Source organism: Primulina tabacum, chromosome 18 (assembly GCF_025594145.1).
Source record: "Primulina tabacum isolate GXHZ01 chromosome 18, ASM2559414v2, whole genome shotgun sequence".
Classification (NCBI taxonomy): Eukaryota; Viridiplantae; Streptophyta; class Magnoliopsida; order Lamiales; family Gesneriaceae; genus Primulina; species Primulina tabacum.
Genome location: NC_134567.1, coordinates 30414688 through 30435497, shown reverse-complemented (window position 1 = coordinate 30435497; position 20810 = coordinate 30414688). Strand labels below are relative to the sequence as shown.

At 32.0% G+C, this 20810-nt stretch overlaps 2 protein-coding genes across 13 annotated transcripts; both read right to left on the bottom strand.

Moving 5' to 3' along the window:
• Positions 1 to 7603: 7603 nt before the first annotated feature.
• On the bottom strand, positions 7604 to 10341 carry LOC142532715 (protein ASYMMETRIC LEAVES 2-like). 12 transcript variants are annotated; one of them, XM_075639100.1, is made up of 4 exons: positions 10247 to 10341; positions 9661 to 9855; positions 8947 to 9040; positions 7606 to 8508 (listed from the first exon to the last, which is right to left on the bottom strand). In XM_075639100.1, the coding sequence occupies exon 4, from the start codon at positions 8442 to 8444 to the stop codon at positions 7851 to 7853; it is 594 nt and encodes a 197-aa protein (XP_075495215.1). In that variant the 5' UTR covers positions 8445 to 8508; positions 8947 to 9040; positions 9661 to 9855; positions 10247 to 10341; the 3' UTR covers positions 7606 to 7850. The 12 variants fall into 12 exon arrangements, with proteins under 12 accessions (XP_075495214.1, XP_075495213.1, XP_075495221.1 ...); XM_075639099.1 differs by having other exon boundaries at positions 7604 to 8476; positions 8948 to 9040; positions 9661 to 10311; XM_075639098.1 differs by having other exon boundaries at positions 7605 to 8470; positions 9661 to 10311.
• Positions 10342 to 13594: 3253 nt separating this feature from the next.
• On the bottom strand, positions 13595 to 17346 carry LOC142532713 (protein LUTEIN DEFICIENT 5, chloroplastic-like). The gene is made up of 16 exons (XM_075639096.1): positions 17188 to 17346; positions 16932 to 17109; positions 16621 to 16837; positions 16469 to 16540; positions 16269 to 16379; positions 15901 to 16092; positions 15656 to 15817; positions 15410 to 15505; positions 15224 to 15325; positions 15110 to 15142; positions 14931 to 15011; positions 14755 to 14837; positions 14552 to 14683; positions 14209 to 14269; positions 14054 to 14119; positions 13595 to 13975 (listed from the first exon to the last, which is right to left on the bottom strand). Exons 1-16 carry the CDS (start codon positions 17297 to 17299, stop codon positions 13820 to 13822), a joined length of 1854 nt encoding a protein of 617 aa, XP_075495211.1. The 5' UTR covers positions 17300 to 17346; the 3' UTR covers positions 13595 to 13819.
• Positions 17347 to 20810: the final 3464 nt, after the last annotated feature.

Sequence of the window (20810 nt, the reverse complement as noted above, 5' to 3'; positions counted from 1 at the left end):
TTTTCAACATTCAAATATTCAACATTCAAATATTCAATACTCACATTTTAAATATATTTTTCAACACTCCCCCTTGTGATGATGATCATAATGATTGTCTTCATTACGTGTTTTTATACTGCCTCGTTAAAAACCTTACTAGGAAAAACCCATTGGGATAAAAATCATAGTAAGGGAAAAAGAGTGCAGTCACGTAAACTCCCCCTCATGTTGACACGAACAATTCTTCACAAATTTCGTAGATTGCGCATCCCAATATTATATATGTGCTTTCTGAATATTGACGTAGGAAGTGCCTTTGTGAAGAGATCCGACGAGTTTTCACTTGATTGAATGTGACGAACATCAATACATTTATTCTTCTCTAGCTCTTTAGTGAATGCGAAGAACTTAGGAGGAATATGTTTAGTTCTGTCGCTTTTTATGTATCCTTCTTTCATTTGAGCAACACATGCAGCATTATCTTCATATAGTATCACAGGCTTCTCATCAGATGATAATCCGCATGAAATTTGGATATGTTGGGTCATTGATTTTAACCACACACATTCACGACTTGCTTCATGTAGTGCAATAATCTCGGCATGATTTGATGAAGTTGTTACGAGCGTTTGTTTCTGAGAACGCCAAGATATTGCAGTGCCTCCACGAGTAAATACATATCCAGTTTGGGAACGTGCCTTGTGTGGATCAGATAAGTATCCAGCATCAGCATAACCAATTATACTTGGATTAGCATCTTTTGAATACAAAAGTCCCAAGTCTGTCGTTCCTCGTAGATAACGGAATATATGTTTAATTCCGTTCGAGTGTCTCTTTGTTGGATATGTGCTAAATCTTGCCAACAGATTCACGGCAAAAGATATATCAGGCCTTGTACAATTTGTAAGGTACATAAGGGCACCGATGGCACTTAGATATGGTACTTCTGGACCAAGAATATCTTCATCATCTTCACATGGACGGAATGGATCCTTTTCTATGTTTAATGATCTAACAACCATTGGAGTACTTAAAGGATTTGCTTTATCCATATTAAAACGTTTAAGGATCTTTTCTGTATAATTTGTCTGGTGAACAAACATTTCACATTCTTTTTGTTCAATTTGTAAACCCAGACAATACTTGGTTTTTCCAAGATCCTTCATTTCAAATTCTTCCTTCAAGTATGACACAACTTCTTGAATTTCTTTATTCGTTCCAATGATGTTTAAATCATCAACATATACAGCAATAATTACGCATCCGGATGTTGTTTTCTTAATGAAAACACAAGGGCATACTGAATTATTTACATATCCCTTTTTCATCAAGTGATCACTTAGTCGATTATACCACATTCGACCTGATTGCTTTAACCCATATAATGATCTTTGTAATTTCACATAATAACATTCCCTGGGTTTTGAACTTTGTGCTTCAGGCATCTTAAATCCTTCAGGGATTTTCATATATATATTACTATCAAGTGATCCATATAAGTAAGCTGTAACAACATCCATAAGACGCATTTCTAAATTTTCAGATACCGCCAAGCTAATCAAATACCGAAACGTAATTGCATCCATCACAGGAGAATACGTTTCTTCATAATCAATTCCAGGCCTTTGAGAAAAACCTTGTGCAACAAGTCGAGCTTTATATCTTACTATTTCATTTTTCTCATTTCGCTTTCGAATAAAAACCCATTTGTATCCAACAGGTTTTACACCTTCAGGTGTAAGGACTATAGGTCCAAAAACATTACGTTTATTTAGCGAATTTAATTCAACCTGGATGGCATCTTTCCATTTTATCCAATCCTGCCGATTTTTACATTCACCAAAAGATTTTGGTTCATGATCTTCGTTATCATTTATGATGTCGATTGCCACATTATAAGAAAATATATCATCAATTTCATCTATATCTTTTCGGTTCCATATTTTTCCAGTATTAATATAATTGATAGAGATTTCATGATTCTCGTCAGTTTGTGGTTCTGACAGAACATTTTCATCATCATGTGTTTCTTCAGGAACACCATTCTCTATTTTGTGATCATCGTGTGTTTCTTCAGAAACGTCATTCTTTATTTTGTGATCATCGTGTTTCTCTATGAATTTTCTTTTTCGAGGATTTTTATCCTTGGAACCGACTGACCTTCCACGCTTCAGGCGTTTAATGACATCATGAGTATCTTCCATTTGTTTCTTTGGAATTTCAATTCGAGCAGGGGCATTTGCAGCATATATATATGATTTAGTTACCCCTTTTGTGTCTGCAAATGCATCTGGTATTTGATTTGCTATTCTTTGCAAGTGTACAATTTGTTGTACATCTTTTTCACATTGTTTTGTTCTTGGATCCAGATGTAACAATGATGATACATACCATGTAATTTTTTTTTCGGTATGTTTCTGTTCTCCCCCTAACATTGGGAAGATTTCCTCATTAAAATGACAATCAGCAAAACGTGCTGTGAACACGTCGCCTGTCTGAGGTTCAATATATCGAATGATTGATGGACTATCATAACCGATATAAATTCCAACCTTTCTTTGAGGTCCCATTTTCTTTCGTTGCGGTGGTGCAATAGGCACATACACCATACATCCAAAAATTCTCAGATGAGAAATGTCTGGTTCTTTACCAAATGCAAGCTGCAATGTGGAGTATTTATGATATGCACTTGGTCTGATGCGAATTAATGAAGCAGCGTGTAAAATTGCATGTCCCCATATAGAAATAGGGAGCTTTGTTTTCATAATCATTGGTCTAGCAATCATTTGCAGACGTTTAATCAATGATTCAGCCAATCCATTCTGTGTATGTACATGAGCAAGAGGATGCTCAACAATGATTCCCATAGACATACAATAATCATTGAAAGTTTGGGAAGTAAATTCACCAGCATTATCAAGTCTAATTTTCTTGATTGTATAATCGGGAAATTGATTCCTCAATTTTATTATTTGAGCAAGTAATCTTGCAAATGCAACATTTTTTTTTATAATAAACATACATGTGACCATCTGCTGGAGCCATCAATCAATACCATAAAGTATCTGAATGGTCCACATGGTGGATGAATTGGTCCACAAATATCACCCTGAATACGTTCAAGAAACATTGGTGATTCAGTTTGGATTTTGACTGGTGATGGTCTTATAATAAGTTTTCCAAGAGAACATGCTTTACATTGAAACTTATTATTCTGAAAGATCTTCTGGTCTTTCAGTGGATGACCATGTGTATTTTCTATAATTCTTCGCATCATTGTTGAACCAGGATGTCCCAATCGATCATGCCAATTGGTTAATATCGAAGAATTATCAACTACCATGTTTGATTCAACGGGACTTATATGTGTATAATGCAATCCAGTAGGGAGCATTGGTAGTTTTTCAATCACATATTTCTTTCCTGATTTATATGTGATAAGACACATATATTTCTCATTCCCTTCATTCATTGTTTGAGTATCATACCCATGGGAATATATATCATTAAAACTCAACAAATTTCTTTTCGATTGTGGTGAATATAAAGCATCATTGATCAAAAATTTTGTACCATTAGGTAACAAAAATTGTGCTTTACCACATCCTTTAATCAAGTCTACAGGACCTGATATTGTATTCACCGTTGTTTTTGTTGGTTTTAGTTCCAAGAAATATCTTTTATCTCGGAGGATAGTGTGCGTTGTACCACTATCGGGTATGCAAACTTCAGCTTTGCTCATAGCATTTTCCATATTTGAACTTCAAAAAAATATGCAATGATATAAATTACTTGCAATATATATTTAAATATAACACAAATCATAATTATACAATAAAACATTATTCTATGAATACATGAAAAATAGATTATTGTACATTTATATTCTACCATTATATTGTTCATTTTCAGAGAAATCGTTGAGAAAATCTGCAGCATCAATATTGTTCATTTCTATCCCACCAACATATTGATCATTTCCAGAGAAATCATTCATAAAATCACCAGCATCAAAATGAGTTGAATCACTCAAACGGTCACTGCGTTCAGTGAAGTTGGTCTCCTTTTCTTTCCCCTTTAATGATTCTTTATAAAGTTTACAAAGGTGCTCATGGGCTCGACAAACTTTGGACCAATGTCCTGGAGTACCATATCTGTAACAAGAACTTTCATATCTTTTTGAGTGCTTCTCATTAACACTTGTATTCTCATGATGCCTTTTCTGTGGATGGTTTGGGACGTTCTTTTGAGATGAGTTATAAAAATAACTATCTCGATTATTTTCAAAACCACGGCCTTGACCACAACCACGGCCAATTCCACGTCCACGACCTCGACCTCGACCTCGACCAAAACCTTGTCTTTGAATTTGATTTTGGTTTCCAGGTTTAAATTCATTTTTACTTACAGCATTTACTTCTGGAAATGCTGTTGATCCAGTGGGTCGGGACTGATGATTTCTCATTAATAGCTCGTTGTTTTTTTTCCGCCACAAGAAGACAGACGATGAGTTCAGAATATCTCGCGAATCCACGTACTCTATATTGTTGCTGTAGAGTAATATTTGATGCATGAAACGTGGAAAATGTTTTTTCAAGCATCTCAGATTCTGTGACCTCATGTCCACAAAATTTTAATTGCGAGATTATTCTATACATCGCCGAATTGTAATCACTGACTTTTTTAAAGTCTTGGAATCTCAATGTATTCCATTCATCCCGGGCGGTCGGAAGTATAACTTCTCTTATATGTTCGAATCTTTCTTTTAATCCCTTCCACAAAGCCATGGGATTTTTTTCAGTCAGATATTCACATTTCAATCCATCGTCGAGATGTCGACGCAAAAATATCATGGCTCTTGCCTTTTCTTGTGACGTGCATATGCCATTTTCTTTAATGGTCTCGCTTAGACCCAATGACTCAAGATGCATTTCTACATCTAGAGTCCATGGCATATAATTCTTTCCCGTGATGTCGAGCGCAACAAATTCGAGCTTTGTTAAATTTGACATGGTGGTACTAAAAAATTACGATGCATTTTATTAGTTAATAATTATTGCAATACAAAGTAACGGATAAACAACAAGTACAAGTATTTGTAAAAATAAAGAAAACGCACGATGAGGATATTCTCCGATAAATAAAAGACTCGTGAGTATGATAACCAAAATAATTAAAAATATCCTTGAGAAAGCCATCTTCTTTTTTCTTCGAAAAATTTGATGATGAATAATTTTTAGAGAAGAAGAGAAAGTTGGAGTGATGGAATGTGTTTGTGAGATCATATTTATAGGGCAAAAACTAGCCGTTTTTTACCATTTATGACCGTTGGGGTACAAAAAAAATAAAGGTATGTATTTGTATAATTTTATGGTAATAATATGATATATATAATATTAGACATGTTTAAATAATTATGTATATCATATCATAATATTATAATGAGTGTCATAATTTATTTTGTTTAAAAACCTTATAGGCTTTTATACTTGTCGTATCCCTTACCGGGAGTGTGGGATGTCGTCTTAACATCCTCCCAGGATTTATAACAAGTTTATGAAAAATTTATTTTTATTATTTCTAATAATAACATTATATTGTATATTAAATAAATACACAATAAATAAATAACAGTAAAATAAATATAATTATTTTTGTTACCTTTTTCTTCTGTTTGGAGCTTGGAAAAGTATGTAGGACTTTTAGAGCTTCGTGCTGATAATGTGTTGTGAAAAAGTAAAAATTTATGGTAAAAAGTAAAAATCTCAAACTCTCAAAATTTACCAAACTACACACTTTATAATATTTTTCTCTCTACTCAATTGTGATTTTCTTCACAAATGAGAGATCTATTTATAGGAAATCTTTACAAATAATTCAAAAATAAAATACATCATTACCTACATCATCACACACTAATTTTCAATATTTACAACTCTTATTTTCAACATTCAAATATTCAACATTCAAATATTCAATACTCACATTTTAAATATATTTTTCAACAAACTTGATTTTTTTAAACTTGGATGATACTATCATTTGTTTTTCTTTACTTTCTTTAAACAAATTAAGATTTTTTTAAAAAAATCAACTCTTTTTTATCAATATATATCCAACATGATGATATCATTATTACTATTTACACAAAATCTGCCACAAGATCGTTTCATAAATCAACTTTCTGAGATATAGAATTTTTTATGTTAAAAATATTAATTTTCATGAAAATTATGGATATGATTAACGGTTATCAAAATATTCAGATTAATATCAATATATATATAATATAAGTATCGCCTATCAAATACCACAATTTTAATGGTTAAATGGTGGTCGAGTTCATAGCAAAAATTTGTGTGGGACGGTCTCCCATGTCGTATTTTGTGAGACGAATCTCTTATTTGGGTCATCCATGAAAAAATATTACTTTTTAAGCTAAGAATATTACTTTTTAATGTGAATATCGATAGGCTTGACCACTCTCTCAGATAAAAATTCGTGAGATCGTTTAACAAAAGACCTCCTCCGAATTCATATAATACATCAGTAAAGAAGGCAATAAAAATCGATACTAAAGATAGAAGATTCAAATTACAAATTAAATCGTACCATAAAAATGATAAACTTTTCGAAAATAGTATCAATACATGTGTGAAAATCTTGATTTTTTTATAAACAAGAAAAAAAATCCATAAATTTTGAAACATAGTTGATGGCAAATGTTTACTTGTCTGTCACATTCTCTCTCTTCTATTAATTGTAAACTGTACAATTGCAAAAATACAAAACAAAACTCACTGTGCATGCCTTCAAGATTTTAAGGAATGGGCCCTTACACCATCTAGGCATGTTACTGTTGGACTGCATCAACAGTACTACATCATATTAATTTTTTTTAAACATTATTATTCTTTTCCGTAGTCAATGTTATAATACTTTATTTTATTATTCTGATTGCAACTTAATATTTTAATTAATAGGATTTACAAAAACTTGTGTTTAGACGATCTCAGAGTCATATTTTATGAGACGGATCTTTTATTTAGGTCATCAATGAAAAATTATTACTTTGTATACTAAAAGTATTACTTTTTATTGTAATATAGGGAGAATTGACCCGTCTCACAGATAAATATTCGTGAGACCGTCTCACAAGAGACATACTCAACATGATAAACCATATTTTAACAATCAACGTTTAGATTTTCGGTGATTAAATCGGTTGATTCATACATATAAATTTGGATTGAAATTACATGGTATAATATATGTATGGGCATTTAAATAAATGCATGTGTGATCGTCTGTATGAAGAGTGAATTATTTGTAGTAAATGAATGGTCTTAGTGAATTACTAAATTTCTTCCTTTCAATTTTGTTTAAGTAAACGGAAAAGGTAAAACGCTTAACCAGTTATCATAAATTCGATTTTCTTGAACAAGTCTATCGTATTAAATTTGTCCAAGACTATTTATCTGACTAACGTAATTTAAATACTATTATATTAGTATGAAAATTTATCTAATATACATGTTATTTAAAATCCACGGTGTCTTATATTATTATTGAAATGATCGGGGAAAGGTTTTGTAGGTTGAAAGAAATTACAACACATCTTACAAAAAATTACAACTTAATAATTTTATCCACCCATCTTAATAACTTATAAGGAAGATAAACTATTTAATATATGAAATAAAAATTATTAAATAATGTATCTAACCAAAATCAAAATAAATAATAGCACAAATATTAATTTAGTTCGCAAGTGTTTTCATGAGCAGCATATTACCGATATAACTCACCGCCGGGTTTAAATAATTATTAATTAAGTAAAATAAATTATAGCGGATACCAAAAAAACCCTAAGACGGTTCCACCGGTGTCCGGCGTCCATCAGCCGCGGCCCCGGCTGCCCTGGCCTGCTGAAAGCCGCCCAACTGTCCAAGACTTGCAGACATATTCATGGCGAGGAAGCTACTAGCATCATACCCATTAATCACCGGTTGCTGCTGATGATGACTGGTAGGAAAGAACTGGTGGTGGAAGTCCCTCGCCGCCATACCGCTGCCGAGGAGGTTGATCTGCTGATGGTGGTGGATGAAGCCACCGTTGAGGTGATTCTGGTACTTAGAGAGCTCGGATTTGGCGCAGCTGAGGTCGATTTGAAGCTGGCGGAGCTGGTGTTGAAGGAGAGAGATGACGCCGACGCAGCCGTAGACGGGGTCGCGCAGCCTCATGTCGGCTTCGTAAGCGAGGGAATTAACGGCGTCTTCACGCTGATGCGGCTGCAGCTCGTTCAGAAGTTTGGTGACGTTGCTGGCGCCGAAGACTTTGTGTACGTTGGCGAATTTCTGCGGCTGATCCGGTGGAAAGTACGGCGCGAAGACGCACTCCGGCTGGCATTTTCGACGCAGGAACTTGCAGGCGGCGCATGGGGAGTTAGATGATGAAGCCATGAACTGGAACCTGGCGTATCTATCAACTAAACCGCCATTAGATAGAATTTCAAGAAATAAAGATCTGCACAGGTGAAGAAGAAACTAAAATTCTATATATGCAAGAACTGGTTTTAAACGTGGATCTTTGTTCTTTCGACTTTTTGTATGTATATATTACTTCTATATGACCACACAATATAGAATTTTGAGACAAGACAAGTCATCAAAAATATTCTTCAAAACCTAGTATTTTTTTTTTTTTTGGAAAAGCATAAATTTCTTAAAACATACACCCCCCCAACAGTAAATTCCGAGTATGAATTTTATTTAGTCAAAGAAATCAAATATATAATAATCTTGAAGCTAGATGCCTTTGACACATAAAATTGGAGATCCAAATCATTGACAGCTTTAACGAACCTACCCGTAAATAAAGTTGATTGAATTTAAGGAGATCAAAATCAAAACTACAGAAAAAAAGAATCTCATGACCAAATCTGGAAAATGAACGTTTCTATACCTGCCGTTTATAAGTCTCCGCGTAGGATCTGTCAAATCTATAATATTCTTCTTCTTCGTGAAGGCTTGGCGATCGTGAAATTTTCAACTTCGGGCTGTGTCAAGTAATAACAAGATGTAAAAACTGCTGTCATTAATTTCAAGACTTAGCATACTGGATCCGGATATATATATATATATATATATATGATTCTGGGAACAAATAAAGCTCCATATCTAGCTATCCACTTCCAAACCAGAACCCTAAACATGTTCTCGAACTCTATTTTTATACAGAAACAGAAAGAGAGCATTATTAAAGTGTAAATTTGCTACGTGAAAACCCTTTTCAGTCTTGTATAATGTATGGATTTTATGCAAGAAAATGAGGTATAATGACAAAAGAGTAGCTCACACTACGATAATCATTTTTGGAAGTAATTCCTTTTTGCATGTTAATTAGTGAGTGACAAATCGCTAGAAAATGTGCGGAGAGAGGAGAGAGTGAGAGGGGGAGAGGAGACTATTAATTACCTCACTTACCTGTGAAAATAAGATTTTTGAGAGAAGCCAGATGTTTCCACTATCCGGATTTGATTTTAACACAAGAAATAATAATACAATCAAATAAATCAAACGGATAAAAAAAATCAGTTAAATTACAACTATTTAATCACCTGAAACTACTCAAAGAATATATATATGTAATAAAATAAATAAAGAAAATGGTATATACCTAGACAGAAAATGGCCCTGTAATTCTGTTCCTCCTCTCGTTGAAAATTTAAAGCACCTCGATTTCTGCAGTCAATCTTATTCTTCCTTTGTACAGTTCCCCTTTCGGGTTTCGTGTAGTTTGACAAGTAGGTGAAAACAAGTTTGATTCGGGTCTTTGCCTTTTAATTTCCCAGCTCGTTTGATGCACCCTCTCCTGTCAAATTTTCCTCATAATATAAGTTCTTTGCCAGAGAAGTAAAGGTTTTTTTTTAATCATTCGAATAGATTTTTTCGGTATTTTCAAGGATCATGCAAAAGGGTTTCTTTTAGCAGCAATCTTTTCGCTTACTTAAGTGAATATAAGAAGAAACGAAAGTGTGCATATAAAGATGGTGAAAAGAAGGCAGCGCGGAAGAAAAGGAACCCTTATTTCATGAAGAGGGCTAGAAAGAGAGATATATATATTGGAGAATCAAGTGTATGTGTGTGTATTTGAGTGTGAAAACAGGTGAAGGAAAGTCCCCCAAGACCAGAGGCAATGGAAACGGGGAGAAAGCAAAACTATGGCAGCTAAAAATTAGAAAAGCAAAGTTAAGCTCACTCACAGTGGGGCGTGTGTGTGTTGCTGCTGATTTCTACTCTGTGTGTGAGGGGGGAGAAAGAAGGAACAAGTATTTGAAGTGACTTTATTGTTATTTTATGGGAGGAATGGGTGTGGGGACTGAGTATATAGGTATAATCACTATGACTATCTTACAATCTCAGAGTACAGAGATTTGAGAGCGAGTTGTCTACTGTCGTGACATGACCTTTCCTCTTCATCTTTTTTCATTATTATTTTCTTAAAAAAAATTCATGTTACTGTCTTCTAATTTAGGGTTGGGTTGATGGGGCCAACGTACATGTATCAAAACTCAAAAGCATGTGATTTATGAAAGTTACAGAATTATAAGATAATTAATCCTAAAAATAAGGGATAATAATTTTTTTGTACGTTCTATTTTAGAATTTGGTTCACATATAAATATCTAAAGTTTGTTTTTTATGCATTAAATTTTGATTTTTTAAAATTTTAGTCTTAATTCATCGGAGTGATGACGTGATATCGAAAATTACTGAAATAATTTCTGAAATGTTGAAATGTCCGACACCACGTCAGCCATTGGAACAAGACAAAAAATTGTGTGAGACTGTCTCACGGGTCGTATTTTGTGAGATGAATATCTTATTTAGATCATCCATGAAAAAATATTATTTTGTTATGCTTAGGGTATTACTTTTTATTGTGAATATCGTTAGGGTTGACCCGTCTCACAGATAAAGATTCAGTGAAACCATCTCACAAGAGACCTATTATTGGATCAAAATATCCGAAAATTTTAATTAGCGAACAAAAACTAAATTTGATTAGTTAATAGAATAAAATCCAAAATTTGGAAATTAGTTAGTGTTCACAAAAAGTTATTTCTCTTGTTTGGAAGAAAATATTTGAAATCCATGAAATTATATATATTTTCACTGTTTAGATAACTTACACAAAAGAAATTCAAGTATATATCCGGATCTCCTTACTAATTTACACCATAATCATAAAAATCACGATGAACTCATTTTTTTTAGAATATTGAAGTTATTTGAAATTCATTGTACTTAATATAATTAAAAGCTAAATAATTAAAAGATGAATTTGAGTTTGTCTCTAGCTAACTTATTTAACAATGAAAATAAATTTGAAACCATGGATTAGAAATGAATCAATCCAAATAAAACTAAGAGTATTTTGCAAGTTGCAACTGATGAGATATTGAAATATGTGACATGGGGATCCATATGAATTCTCAAGATTAAATATATAATTCTTAATTGGAAAAATATCAATTATAGTTCTATATGTATTGATGTATGACACTTTTAATCATGTATTATTTTTTGAATCAATTATAGTTTTGTAACTATGTTTTTGTTACCAATTTAAATCATTTTCTCTAAAATCATATAATTAAATCAATAATTTTATTTTTAAATTTTTTTAATCACGGAGTCAAAAAATATGTTGTGACATGTAAATGTATTTATCAATATAAGTATAAAATTTTAATAATGATGTTGGTTGTTAAATCACATGATTTTGGCGAAAAATACTAAAATTAATCGTCAGAACATAATTATGAGATATATTATAATTGATTCAACAAAATATTAATCACTAAAACTGTCACGACTCAATATATATAAAGAACACAATCAATAATATTCTGTCCATGCTGGATCCGATGGAGTAAATAAACATGAAAGTGGGATGTTGCACTTAAGTTTGTGCATCCATTTTGGCTTTGAGTCACCTGGCCTGATTTTAAATCGACTATTTATGGCTTTGTGGGCAGTTGATTTGGTCTAATTAGGTCACTCAGGTTTGGTTAATTAGGGTATTCAGGTATATACTGTGCAATACATACATAAATTGAATGTTGTTTGAACTGTTTTGGTTCAAATTGTTAGTTTGTCACTGTGCATGCATAGCTTGTCACGTTTTTTTGACATATTGATATTATTTTCCATTTCTAGTTATAAATTTTTCCCCGGATTTTGAGAAATAAATAAAGAACTGTTTACATACTACGTTTGAAATCAATTAATAAAAATGTAATTATAAAAATGTATATTAGTAAATATTAAATATAATTCTATAATATATGCTTAGTAATTCCAAAAGCGTGCAATAATTCTTATATAAATTTTCGATAATCAAAATCGTTGGTTTGTTGACGTACGCCTGCTTGGCTTCCTAATCACACTTGGTTATTTTCAATCTCAAATTATTTGGTAAAGGTTTAACCTTAAGAGTAGGTATCTGGTAAGACGATCTTACGAATTTTTATCTGTGAGACGCGTCAATCCTACCGATATTCCAATAAAAAGTAATACTTTTTCATGGATGACCAAAATAAGAGATCCGTCTCACAAAATACGACCCGTAAAACCGTCTCACACAAGTTTTTGTCTAACCTTAAATCCATAAACAAGGATAACGATTTAGAAATACAAATGTATCGTTTCATCAACTTTATATTATATAATTTTTCGATAATAAATATAAATGTATTGTTTTATTTATTATGATAATCATTATATTATCTATACAATTTATTCATTTATTATGAGCGAGCTCCTTGAGTCTTCAAATTTTCATAAAATTTTGCTGATCAAACTTAAAAAAATAACTATTAGGAACAGAAACATAAATTAAATAAATTTATTAAAAAACTAAAAACACAATTCTATTTAATAAAATTAAATAAAAAAGAATATGTAGAAATATATTTATCTTACATAAGTATTTATTATATAGAAAAAAAATAACATATATACAAATGCAATGTGTACTAAGTTTTCATGGAGTATTGTGACATCGGACATATAATTATATTCTGGTGAAAATTTAACTAAATATTCAAAAAGAAGAAAAAATTGTTGCAGTAAAATAAATGATTTGTCAATATATGCTCTGCTATAGTGATTTTGCTGAGGGAAAATATTTTTTAAACTTGGGAGAAAAGTGGATTCAATATTTTTTTTTAAGAAAAGAAACAAAAGTTGATCCAAGGGTGTTGAATTCTGTCTGGAAGGGGACTGTGCGCAGGCTATTAAAAGCCCAATCAAACCAAAATAATGCGTCTTTTATTACCAAAACATATTATAATTTACTCAGAAAATATCATTTATCACTAGTATGAAAATTAGGAAGAACATAAAATCATTTATGAAAAATAAATGATCATATACAACTCTATATTTCGAAATTTAAGCAATAATCCCTCTTTTTTTTTTATCCAAATTTTATTTTAAAGGTGAAACAACAAACATTATATAAAAATATTGTTTCTTTTATATTAAATTAATTAAAAATTCAATTTTTAAAATTATTTATCAGTATTCTTTGTTAAGAAAAATAGTTGATCAAATCATTAGCGTTTAATAAGTAACAATAAGACATTTCATTTAATTGTTCTTCTTCCATGACAGAGGCCAATCTCAAATTCTCTCAAGAAACTAACAGCATCGAGTTTGATACAGATGATTCTTTTCTTGGATATATATCTTATTATGAATCATATATAGAACAAAATTACTGCTCCTATATACTAGGAAAACACGAAGGAAGTTTCATCTTGCAAACCTTAAACTGGTTTCATATCTGGTACGTTTAGTGATGAGGAGTCAAGGTTCGATTTTGGAATATTGAGCGTTGGGATAATGGGATCTCTTCTTCTTGGTGTAACTGTCATTGTTAAGCCTTCTGTTGTATGAATTGTTGCTCCTGTAGTCATTTTAACCTGCAAAGCAGCGTATATGACACAGAGAACATCAGTATTTTTAATACATTTGTGTTACAATCGGAATGTGCGACTCACAGGAGGTGCTCCGAGGGCCATTTGGAAGTCGAATCTACGAACAAGCATGGCCACAGCTACTATAGTCTGAAATCAGTAGATATGTTATAGCTAGTCATTTTATCACAAGTTACGAGACGGAGACATTGTCACTCGATCAATTTAGAATAAATTACCTCAAATGAAGCAAACATGTCTCCGATGCATTTTCTTGGTCCTCCACCAAAAGGCAAGTAGCTGCAAAAGCAAAATTAGTGACACTTCAACGTTCTCATTTCATTTATACAGCGTGGTACAATGAAACAAAATTCCTACTAGACTCTGAAGTTGCATTTCCAAACAGGCAACTAACAATCTCTCACCGTTTTTTGTAACTTAAAATTTTAATTTATTTTATGTCATGGGTACTTTGTCGTTCAACTTTGTTAGTTCTTGGTAAAAGGGAACTAAGCAAAAACAACGAAAAATAAGCAAACGGTGTTATAGTTCAACTAGTTGTATCAAAAAAATAATTCAAACCTGAAATTTTGATTCGTTTCATTGGGATTAGGACCATCTAAGGGCCATCTTTCAGGATTGAACTTGTCAGCATCTTCCCAATGTTTCGGGCAACGATGCAAATTCCAAACAGAAATGAAAATATCTTCTCCACTGCAGGAAAATCACATACATGAGAAGGAAGCAATTACAAAAAATCAAGATTCAGAGGGAAAGAAACCAACCTTTTAATCGGGTATTCTCCGAGTACATCATCTCCAAGAGACCGACGAATCAAAACAGGTGGCTGGGGATAGAGTCTTAAGGACTGTAAAATATTGGGATACGTTAAAGATATTAAATGTAAAGATGCTAAAACCGCAAAAATAACAGATGATATTTGGCAAAGGCATTTTCTCACTTCATTGATGACTCGAGTAGTATATTTAAGCTTCTTCATGTCTTCCATGGTCGGGAATCGATCGCCCAAAACTGAATCAACCTATGAGCACCGGTATAATAAACAATGCAGCACTACAGTTATCACATGCAAGTGAGGGATGTCAAGTCAAGAAGATCCAGAAAAGTAGTTTGACCCACCTCATTTCGAAGCTTGGCCACGACACTAGGTTCCTGCAGGTTATAAGAACATAAATGGGATTAGAGGTATCATAAGTTATGTCCTGGAAAGGATTTAAATGCCCAGAACACCACCTTGGAAAGAAGATAAAAGGTCCACGTGAGTACTGCGGCAGATGTTTCATGTCCAGCTATCAGCAATGTCATTAAATCATCACGGAGTTGTTTGCTCGAGACCTACAAATGACAGCATGAGAACCTTGTCATCATCAAATTCATTTGTCAATGCATACATTCAAATTACATAACTGGTTATTATACATCATCCCCAGATGCTAACAGGAAATGAAGAATACTAGGATCTTGTTCATTCATGTATTCCTCGTGAAACAGCAACTCTTCTTCGTCTACCATCCTCTGCAAATCCAAGAAATCAAAACAAAATAAACTTCCCAACAAAAACTTTATTTATGATACAAGTGGTGCTAGTCGATGATAGTACAGGAAAATGATAAAAATTAGTAGAAAGAATAAGCAAGCTTATGATATGACATAAAATAATTATACCTTACATATGGCAATCAGATCATCAAGCGTATCATTGATCAGCTTCAGAGCTGCGTTGACCTTCTTCAGCTTCGGTGAAATATCTTTCCATATGGGAATCTCCCAAAGTGGAATCGGTGCAATGCTACGATCTTCTGCTTCTCGCAATACAGTGTATACAGCCTGCTCTAGGCCAGATGCAATGCATTAAACAGTGGCATGTTAACAAGCAATTGGATGAAATCATACAAAGAAAAAGCCAATACCTCGATTATTCCAGTATCAACTTCTAAGGAATCAAAATCGTAGTTAAACACTGCTTTCCCAATGATATCTAATGTCAAACGGGAGAAAAGGGACTCCATCTCAACATCCTCACCATCAGATGCAGCAGCATCGAGCTTTTTGCAGAGTCTATCTGTGGCTGCTCCAAACAGCGTAAACATTGCTGCTACAAACTAAATTTAGCATTGAGACGTAATATCAGAGAAACATATAAGGAGCAATATTCATACAAGATAAGAAAACCAATTATATATTTCAGTTTGAGCATCTCTCCCACTAGAATATATACCGTGACAAAAAATAGAAGAGAGAAATATATACGAATTTTTTACAGCCATCCCAATACTACCTTCTGATGCAATGCTGGAACTATAGCCCGTCTCCTGACACGCCATACTTCCCCATCAGCAGGTATAAGCCCTTTCCCCATCACAAAATCAAGAATTTCAGCTAAAATACCCTGGTAACAAAACCGAACATGGGTTTTATCATGCAGATCATGATTGCATAATAGGAAAGAAAAACCATGCACTTTTTACACTACTTTACCTTCGAATAACCTTTTGGATTGTCTTTCAAAATATATTTAGCAATTGCAGGATCCGACACTATTAAAAATGACTGCAATACAAGCCTCAACACGGTTACTCACTGAAAATACATTTTCAAGAGAAGGCATTAAAGGAAAAGGGAAAGCAAACCTTCGGACCGAATGTTAGCCTAAAAATTCCACCATAAGCTAAGTAAAGCTCATATAGAGGAACGAAGAAGGCCTCGCTTCTGATGGCAGAAATTGATCCTTTTGCCTCTGGGATTCTCGGGTAGTCAATAGAACCTCCCGTCAAATTGAATATGAAGTCAAGCAACTCTTCCGGCACGCCAAATTTCAACAAGTTGTTTCTCGTTTGCGATTGAAAGCTATCATTGACAATAAAAAGACACGCACAAATGCACAGTCAAGCTAGAATTTTTAGCTTCTAAACAAAGAACAGGTATAAATTCCGATTCACACCTAGCCTTCTTGACTGTAAATTCACCGGAGGATATTCGTGTCGACAGCTCGACACGGCGCTTCTCCTCTAAAAGCATCTCCACTTCTTTTACGGTGTCGTTTTGGAGAACATCGCCATCAGTCCCGCTGGGACCTCTCCCATTACTCGAATACGAGCAACTAATCAACCAACCACTCCCTGAACATGCGATTAACAAAAAAAAATTACCCAAACAAAAACCATAAACTCCCAGATTATATATGGTGCAATACGAACTGTACTCACCGATGTTTCGCCTAAGCTTAAGTTCTTGCTTTAGTCTGCTTCTGTGCGATTGAGTGTTGACGATTTGGGGGGAGAACTGAGGAAAAGAGAGGTTGGCAGCCATTGTTTTCTAGAGAGAGAGAGGGGAACACGGAATTATTTGATGGCGGTTATACACGAAAAAGGCATCGCATTAGCAATAACCTCCACCAAACCACTAACGAACAAGAAGAGGTATCTTTTTCCGTGTCGGCGCTTTAACGTTCTCACTGTTCTTTCCCACGGGTTTAAATAAAATAAAATATTTTTAATTATTATTTTCAGCACATTATAAATAAGTACAAAATAAATTTACAGCTATTTACAAATAGCAATGAACGACAACGTAGGGGAGGTTACAAAAAAGGCCTTCCAATGTCCTTTCAAGCAATGCCACGTTTGTCCAAATATATTTGACTTTGATTTATTTATGTCCTTCCAGAAAAAATGTACGTGCAAAAATCTAAACTGTTGAAAATATATGTACGAAATTTTGATAATATTTAAATGAATTAAAACTTGGTTAATAACATTTATCAACTGAAACAAACTAAGCCATAAAAAATAAAAAATCATAACCATAGACGGTATATGAATCAGATAAATTATCTTATCCATTTGACACACTTTCCAATATGCTTCTTGGTTGATTTTGACAACTCAACAACTCTTTGTCGTAATTTGTTATAATATGCATATAACTATTTTGGTATGTTCAGCAAGTATCTGATCGTCTTTAACATCTATTATGTTATTTACAATCTTTATCGGGGATCTGACATGCTCGTAGTTTGCTTCTTTATCACGCCATTTTTTCTGTTTTCTACATTGTTTTTATCTGATAATCTTATTTTCCCGACTATTTTTTTATTGTTAAATGATTTTTCCGCTTTTGACAATCATCAACTATAACTCTTAAGAAAAAATGCTTTACTCGTGATAAGTTTTCACTTGTGACTAAAAATATGTATAACTTATATATTCTTCAACAACATAACCAATGAATGATGTTGCACCTTCTTCAAATATTGTGATATTTGTGATATCATTTTTATATATTTAGTATCAATATTATCAACATATAGCTATAAGGTTAATAAATTTTTAACAACTATTTCTCAATCACTGTCAGAAAAATACTTGAAATCTCTTCAAATGACTATATCTTAGAATTGTGTCCTCATTTAATTTGACGCAATTGAAGAAAGTCATCTTGATCGTCATTTTTTGGAAGCTTTGAAATAATGATTGCGTGCATCATGTCATGAGGATGATATAGTTTCAATCTCATTTGTTGCGTTTAGAACATAATATTATATTATTCATTGAAACTAAACAAATTTTCTTCTATCGAGTTTATATTTTGTTTTATAATATTTTATATCTTGTGGAACGATATACAAAATTAATTATTGTATTTTAAAAATCTTGAGAAGAGATACGAATAATGTAATTAAGATATGCATATGAGATATCATTCAAATATATGTCAAAGTATTTGTCTCATTCAATATCTCATGATTCTCATCTAATAATATAACCATTTAGATTTCATGAGCATTTTATGATAGTCAAAATTAATTTGATGAAATATTGTAGAATTTTATTTGAATTTCAATATTTGGCTAAGTGAATTTATTTGACGAGGGGTTTTCTATGCTACCATCATATATGTTATGAATTAGCTGGTTAGACACTTTGACTAAAAAAAGAGACAAAAACAATCTTGTTGCACCTCGAAATATATCGAGATAATATTGAGGAAGTCACACAATTTTTCTTAAACCAAAGAAAAATATTATGCATGTGTTAACTTGTGATATAATAAAAATTTAGAATCATGCATAATCATTGAATTAGAACAAAATTGCATGCCAAAAATCTACTGGATATTATATATTTTAATAATTTATCCATATTTGTCGTTCACCAGAGGACTCTTAGACCTACCAAATTTTGTAGTTCACCTATTATTTTCATAATAATTAATATTAAAAAAATAATATAAGCAAATACATAAAAACTCAAACTAAAATGCCTTCTATCAATCTAAGTAAAACAAATTGATTAGAGAATATAACAATGTCGTAAAAATTTTAAATATTGATTTATAGACAGAAGTTTGGAAATACATTTGCCCCAATAAATAAAAAATATTATCTCTTGATATTCTGAGACATAAGGTAAAAGCGAAAAAATATTTCAATTTTTTTAATATTTTCTAAGTCACTTCAAACCAAGTAATCTAAGCAAACAGAAAACATGCATTATGTGTTTAAAAATTAACAAAATATCTCAACAATAACAAATTGAAAAATAACCATTTTTGTTGGATATTTGATTTTGTTTTCTCTTTTCTTTGTGCAAACAAACAAATCACATAAACAATCCAAACACAATTACATGATCAATACAAATGACATATAACAATCAAACATGTTAACGCTAGGGTAAAAAAACTCCTCTAATTGCAATTGCCCCAATAAATAAAAAATATTATCTCTTGATATTCTGATACATAAGGTAAAAACGAAGAAATATTTTAATTTTTTTAATATTTTCTAAGTCACTTCAAACCAAGTAATCTAAGCAAACAAAAAACATGCATTATGTGTTTAAAAATTAACAAAATATCTCAACAATAAAAAATTGAAAAATAACCATTTTTGTTGGATATTTGATTTTGTTCTCTATTTTTTTTGTGCAAACAAACAAATCACATAAACAATCCAAACACAATTACATGATCAATACAAATGACATATAACAATCAAACATGTTAACGCTAGGGTAAAAAAACTCCTCTCATTGCAAGAATACAAAATGGTCAAATGGAGCATATTATTTAGTAATATTTATTTAGCATCATTTATAAAAAATTGACTAAATATTTATTAATAATTTATTTTTATTCAATCCGACTCATCTCCCTTTGTCTTCCTATTATTATTTGACGGCAATGTATAAATTTAAGTAATTAAAATTAAATTTAAAAGTAAATTAAAATAATAATTAGTTTGATTGAGTTAAATACACTATTAATGATCTTATTAAACTAAGATAAAAAATGACTTAAATAACACCATTAACATGACAAATTGTAAAACAAAAAAATAATATAATAGTAAGCTCACAAATGAAAGTCATATATTTAATAGATTAATAGATAATATATTATTTAGTAATATGTATTTAGCATCATATATTGAAAATTGATTAAATAACTTAAATGTTTGCAATGAAATCACTTACATACAAATATTTTCTATCAATCACGTATTTTTGTTGATACATAAGTAATCTAAATATATCTACATTCTAAATGGGAAAAAAATGTGTTATATGACCTTAATATTTATTAATAATTTAATTTTATTTAATCACACTCATCTCTATTCGTCTTCTCATTATTACCTTAATGTTCGTAATACTAACAATTTATAACATTATGATAGTGATTTTCTGTGAATTTGATCTCGAATTGTCCCATCTGAATTCACGATAATCAAAGGGGGAAAAAATTCAAATAAAATTGTAAAGTAAAATCCTAACACCGAAATACACAACTCAAGGAGGTACAAAATATGCACGTACAA